Source organism: Cryptotermes secundus, unplaced genomic scaffold, assembly GCF_002891405.2.
Source record: "Cryptotermes secundus unplaced genomic scaffold, Csec_1.0 scaffold124, whole genome shotgun sequence".
Taxonomy (NCBI): Eukaryota; Metazoa; Arthropoda; class Insecta; order Blattodea; family Kalotermitidae; genus Cryptotermes; species Cryptotermes secundus.
In genome coordinates this window covers 950,733-957,697 of record NW_019735462.1, presented here as the reverse complement: position 1 = coordinate 957,697, position 6,965 = coordinate 950,733, and the positions used below count along the sequence as shown (strand labels likewise).

The 6,965-nt window shown below is 38.1% G+C and overlaps 1 protein-coding gene across 2 annotated transcripts in view; it reads right to left on the bottom strand.

The window, feature by feature from the left end:
• Nucleotides 1-1,690: 1,690 nt before the first annotated feature.
• The window catches only part of LOC111869288 (serine-rich adhesin for platelets), a 37,179-nt gene continuing 31,904 nt past the window's right edge, over nt 1,691-6,965 (bottom strand). The window contains exons 10-12 of one of the 2 annotated variants that reach the window (XR_002843644.2): nt 6,003-6,187; nt 5,100-5,289; nt 1,691-2,627 (exon numbers count right to left, since the gene is read on the bottom strand). Coding sequence is in view for 1 of the 2 variants with exons in the window: in XM_023860686.2 (XP_023716454.1) it covers nt 5,152-5,289; nt 6,003-6,187 (323 nt within the window). In the remaining variant the exon portion in view is untranslated. Of the gene's footprint in view, nt 2,628-4,443; nt 5,290-6,002; nt 6,188-6,965 lie in introns of those variants that run through there. The other variant, XM_023860686.2, reaches the window with a different exon arrangement.

Here is a 6,965-nt window from a genome sequence, read left to right as displayed (position 1 = left end):
TAAATTGTGATTGTCAGAGCGAATGTGAAATAAAATTCCCTACATCCAGTACGGCATGAAGTTATTTGTCGCGTTATACACCCAACACGTGACTATATATATATATATATAATAATGTATATAATTTAACACCTATTGTAATAGTAGTTTCTGGAAAAAGTATTGATGCCCTCTGAGGATGATCCGTAGGGATCGAAACATGTAAGGGTGATGAGTTTTCAAGTGATAAAACTTAAATAGTCACATTGGACGGTGCTGCTTTTGTCTTTGTAACTTGATAGTTACCTTCAACACATCAAAATATTTCAGACTCTCCAAGTCTTTATTTTTCCATTTCTCTAAGCTATATTAATAATAAATGACGCACACCTTCTGAAGCCCTACTGACATAAGCAGCTTCAGAACTCAAATATTAAATGAGGCTAATGCTGTTCACTTCTCGTATTTTTTCTTAATACGTAGGTCGTACCGAAAGTCATGAGCAACTTTTTTTGCATGCAACCTGGGAACAGCAGACGAAAGAGTGTACGGTGGTAGGTGGAACCAGCTGTTGTGTTAACCTTGAGTGTCTTGTGATGTCAACAGCTTGCATCATGTAACCAGTATCACTCCTAACAAAATGGCCAACAACCATATGTCGTTTCACCAGCATGCTGTCATTGAATTTCTTGTGAAAGAGGAAATCCCTGCTGCAGAAATTCACCAGAGACTTCAGTGTGCTTATGGAAGTGTGTGCATGGGTGCGAGCAGTGTTCGAAGATGGGTGAAACATTTTAAAGATGGGAACACCAGCATCGAAGATGAGCCTCGGAGCGGTCGTCCTCGAACAGCCTCAACTGAACGCAACAAGGAAAGAGTGGATGAGATCATTCAAGGAGGCGTGTGATTGTGGACACAACAGCCTGAAAACTTGGAATAGGGCACACTGCAGTACAGGAGATGATTGAAAGCTTGGGCTATAGGAAAGTTTGTGCTCGTTCGGTCCCACGGTTATTGACCGAAGACCACAAATGTCAGCGAAAAGCCATCACCTCAGAACTGCTGCAGAGATATCAACATGAAGGAGATGATTTTTTGCTCTGTATTGTGACAGGTGACAAAAGCTGGTTTCACCATTTCGAGCCTGAAATGAAATGGCAGAGTATGGAATGGCACCATTTGCATTCTCCATCAAAAAAGAAGGCAAAGACAGTGCCATCAGCTGCGAAGGTGATCGGCACAGTCTTCTGGGATGCAGAGGGGTTTATTCTGGCTGAATTCCTGGAACCTGGGCAAACCATCAATGCTGCTCGTTATGTCCAGACGCTGCACAAGCTCCGTCGTGCATTGCGCGATAAACGTCCGGGACAAAACATCATCATCCTGCATGACAACGCTCGCCCCCACGCCGCTCGCCTCACACTAGAAGCAATTGCAAAGATGGGGTGGGAAGTTCTTCCACACCCCTCTTGTAACCCTGATCTGGCACACTCCGACTACCATCTTTTCGGATTTGTGAAGGATCAGCTGCATGGACAAAGTTTTGAGACAAGGGAGGCAATTCAGAAAGCAGTGCGTCAGTGTCTTCGGATGGCTGGAACGGAATTTTACAGAAGGGGAATTTTCAAACTCCCAGAACGCTAGGAGAAATGTGTACAAAGAAGTGGCGATTATGTGGAAAAATAAAGAAAGGTCTGTAGATTGAGGTGGTGTATTTGGTTTGTCAATAATAAAGCATGTTACTTTACAAAAAATTGTTGCTCATGACTTTCAGTATGACCCTCGTATTATGCAACCAATTTCTCTAACAATTTAACATGTAAAATTATACTCTGAAAAGTAGTATTTGCATGAAGACTGCTATCTTCTGGGATATAATGCTGTGTGGTCTGGAAGAAGTTAACCAGCATGTCAGAAGAATATACTGCCTCCATCTTCAGGATTGAAGAGTAAGCTCAAAAAGCAACAAGCATAAAGTGAGCAGACCTCCACTTGCTGCTTCCTGCTTGCTTGAATTACTCTTTTCACTCTGATGATGGAGGCATACATTCTTAAAAAATGTTGGTAACCTTTTACCCAAGTACAAGGCATCACCTCTCAGTCACCACTGTGAGAATATAAAACGTAATACAATATCCACATATTTTACACACAACTTTCAAACACAAATATATGATTAAAGGAGTGCATAAATTATGTGACTGGAAAGAGTACTTCATTCTTATTAGGTTCAAACATTTTTTTGAACACTCAGTTTTCAAACACATATATAAATTAGGGTCTTAACTCAAAGAGACAGCAAATGACTAAAAACACTACTACTCCATAAAGTGACCACCACACAATAAACATACTAGAAAGCTCAGATCTTTGTTATAAAATAGCTCCAGTTACATTGCTATAAAGCATTAACAATCACTTAAAGTTAACACAAAATACCACAATCAAATTTACAAATCCAGATTACTCATAAGTAATGCCTAACAGAATTTTGTGAATATGATCAATAATTATTAAATTCACAGTGTTTTCAATACCAAAACCCATGCTTCATTTTTAATTAAAGAAACAGTTCCTTGGAGTAGAATGATTCAGTACCAGCTGATGTCCTCATGGTGCAGACAATGTCAGGGAGGACATACACAGAACTGAAATAAATAAAATCCGATAAAATACGTTAATCCTATCTTAAAATCAAGTGAAATATAACAGAAGACCGTTACAAGTATACCTTGATTCATACAGTAGTAGCATTCATGATGTTAATCAAACCAGAGAATGAATATTATATTTAAGAATCCTGTTGCACTCCATAGATAAATTATATAATGATACAAATTCCGTCCCAAGTGCAAACAATATTTTATGTGTCCTTGATCTTGTTCCTCTACACTACATGTTTCGGCCTCAGACGGCCATCATCAGGTGTATAACACTCACGTTGCTGTCACACTGCACTCAGCCCAAAATTTAACATTTAAAACACTTTCCTTGTTATTATCTACATCTACTTCGTTGATATCTGTCTGGTTTGTAGATTATTTTACACACGTTAATTTTGACGTACCTGTAGTAGCACTATAAAATCTTTAGTTCTCATTTTAAAATCCTTTAAAATTTTTCTCTAAATTTAAAATTTAAAAGTGTTAGGGTTACTCGCCCTATGTCTAAAGTGCTGCAGCGGCTAGTTCTTGTTTCCACACTGTATAGGTGTTTTCCTGTGCAGTCTTCCTGTGTGCGTGCCGCTGTTATTCTTTACTACTACACACGTAGTAAAGAATAACAGCGGCACGCACACAGGAAGACTGCACAGGAAAACACCTATACAGTGTGGAAACAAGAACTAGCCGCTGCAGCACTTTAGACATAGGGCGAGTAACCCTAACACTTTTAAATTTTAAATTTAGAGAAAAATTTTAAAGGATTTTAAAATTAGAACTAAAGATTTTATAGTGCTACTACAGGTACGTCAAAATTAACGTGTGTAAAATAATCTACAAACCAGACAGATATCAACGAAGTAGATGTAGATAATAACAAGGAAAGTGTTTTAAATGTTAAATTTTGGGCTGAGTGCAGTGTGACAGCAACGTGAGTGTTATACACCTGATGATGGCCGTCTGAGGCCGAAACATGTAGTGTAGAGGAACAAGATCAAGGACACATAAAATATTGTTTGCACTTGGGACGGAATTTGTATCATTATATCATTTACCAGAGAATGAATTCTAAAAAAATTGAGGTTATGTTCCTGATCAGAGTATCACAAGTATTTATTTATTACAATATCAGCATTCACTTAAAATGTGCTTAAGATTAACTGATTATTTAACCATACGGTGTAAAGTACTCCTTGAGAAATTCAGTTGCTCAGCTGCTCATGAAATTTCCTTACCTTTAATGCAACCCAAATTTTCACTACCATCTTCATGCAAGCAAATCAATGGCCCCTGCCCTGAGCCACATGAATCAAGTCCTCACCTTCCTACCCTATTTCTTTCATAACATTTCTAACAAGAGTATTATTTTCCCACCAATGCCAAGATCTTCTAAATGGTATCCTCCCTTCAGGTTTCGGACAAAATATTTACATGTACTTCTTATCTCTCCCATGTGTGCTAGATGCTCAGCCAATCTCATCTTCCTTCATTTAATCACATTAATAATTTTGGGTAAAAAGAGTAAATTATAAAGTTCCTTATTATGCAATTTTCTCCATTCTTCTCTCAGGTTCAAATATTCCCCTCAGCAGCACTGTTCTCAGACCTTCTGAGTTTACATTCTTCCCTTGACCCTTCACACACCACAAACTGACTAGATAGGCTTGGCATATTTATGTTAAAATTGCCACAGCCAAATAGATTGGCTTGATGATAATCACTTAGTACTTGGATAGCAGACAGGAAGACAAACTATTCTGAGCTGAATAATAGCAAGTATTCTCTATATTTAAACTGTTCTTAATTTCATCATGAATGCTATTTTGATATATTACCCTCATCCCCAAATATCTGAACTTTGCCACATTTTCAAAGGACTGTTTGCTACCTTCGTATCATGATCTGTCCTGTATTCTGGTGATGAGACATGCTTCCACTCTGTTAGTTCTATGAAACCCTCCTTACTTAAAAGATTACTTTTAGGACTTCAATTATAGTGGTTAAATGGAAAAGGAGAGAGGAGAGGGTTGACAACAGAGACTTTCTGTAATTTGTTTGGTTGATAGGGAATGTACATTTTTATACCTCAGAAGATCCCTTGTCCTTCTTTCAACCCTTTATTATGAAATGAAAAAATAACATACATGGGGAATGCGAAACATAAGAAGGCAAACCATACAGTTCAAAACCCTGGAAAAATTAGACCAAAATAAGGTCATGTTTTAACAAATTCCTGATATAGCCTTATGTAGGGCGTGGAGAGGTTATTCAATTTGACCATATGGACCAAAATCAAGTTTCACTGGTAAAGTTTAGCAAACGCCACCACTAGCATTAAATGTCTTGAAAATCTGTGTGCAAACAGAACAGGTATTTTTCATGTGTACATTCTGAAAGTGATAACACACATAATTCTCACTGTTCACTATTCCTATCGAAAACCAAATTTGAAATACAAACCTGTACAGGAAAACAGGCAGAAACAGAAATATAAGAAAAAATGTAATAGAAACTATGATCTTGTGGCCAATTCTTCCAGTGTAAATGGAGTAACTTGGTACAAGAAGCAGCGGTTACACACACGTACAGGTTTTACGTGGCCATATCGAGGCAGTGGGACGGAATTGGAACTACACCGTGCACAGAAAACCTGTAATCACACACATCATTATTGTTCAATTGTGAGGCTAAGAATATGTGCACATGAAGGGGGAAAAATTATGTACCATACTGGAAATGGTGCACCAATATTTTTCATTTGCATTTACCTACACACTGGACAAAACACATATCATGGATCATATAAATTTACTAAGGGCATAATTATACTCCCTCTCTTCTTTGAATTATCATTTTCAGATCTATCGCCAGACTTAGCCCAACAAATGCAGAATTCAAGAACAAATCCAATGACAGAGTCAGTCTGGTAACCCCTCAAGAAAAGCATAAAGAAGGAAGATAAGATATTCACAGTTTGTCATGTTATAATGAACAAAAAAACCTTCTGAGCAATATTTATTTTGGTTCATATTTTATATGAAGCTCAAATTAAACTCTTCTCAAAAATAGTTAACTGTACATAAAACACCTTGTGTGATATAAAATATAAACCTCAAGGGCTACAATACTAAGCTGATTAACTACAGTAATATAAATGTCTCTATGTTCTGCAGAAATTACATTATTTGCCTACAAAATCTTGGCAATTGATTTAAATACTCTGCCTCTGAGAAATACATAATTCCGTAACCATCACCAAAGGAGGCACAAAGAACAGCCACCATTAGTGTTTATGAGAAAACATAATTTGCTGTCACGCCTATGCTTCCATCCTTCTATAAAGAATCAGTCGAAGGAGCTTACTTTTCCGCAGTTTCTACAGTGATGGCGCCTCCTAACAACAGTAAACACAGCTTCACAAGACATGCAGCGTGGAGCCATGTCGTCTGGAATCCATGGTGGTGGGGATTCCACTTCCACTGGACTTGCTGGAGTCTCCCATCCTGTTGAGAGCGCTTCTTCCGCACTTTCCACAGGGCGAGAGAAATCTAAATATAAGAGGAGGAAGGTTCATGTAAATTTCTGTACGTTCAAGAATCATAATAAATACAACACAACATGTACAGTATAAACACAACATACACCCATAAGGGCACCCTGAACATGAAAGTCCTACACTAAGTAGAAATACATGAAGTGCTTCATTAAGGGACAGTCACAGAAAAGAACTAGGAAACTATCATGGTCAAACAGGAACCAGGATTGTTTTAAAAAAAATCATATAAGGGAGCATTTATTTAAACTGAGGGAAGAGACAATTCTGTTCTGTTCACTTGCGCTCAGTTTTAGTAATGCTACATGTTGATATAGACAGGGAAGTTTGGGTCCAACGTCACATCAGATCCTGATCATGCAGGCAGACATGGCTCCCAAAATGGCAGTCATTTCTAACCAACTGACACAGCTGACTGCCTAAGATTTTGTTAACTTTCATTGCTGTAAAAACTACAGATTTGGCATAAAATTCATTTCCATTTAACAAAATACAAGGTGTGGCAATAAAGAACCCGGATTACTTTTATGACTCATTTCCGGCCACGTCATTGACGAAGAGGAGGGTAGGGCATTGACCCTTGGACTTCCCTCTACCGTCACACAAAGTTTCATTCACGTGCATCGGTTAGTCTGGCCGCGACCATTGTTAGAAGCGGATCGTGTTTCTGAGCTCCGTCGGAATAATGCTGAGTGCTAATGCAGAACAACGTGCTAACATCAAATTCCTCACAAAACTTGGAAAATCTGCCACTGAAACTTACAATTTGTTGA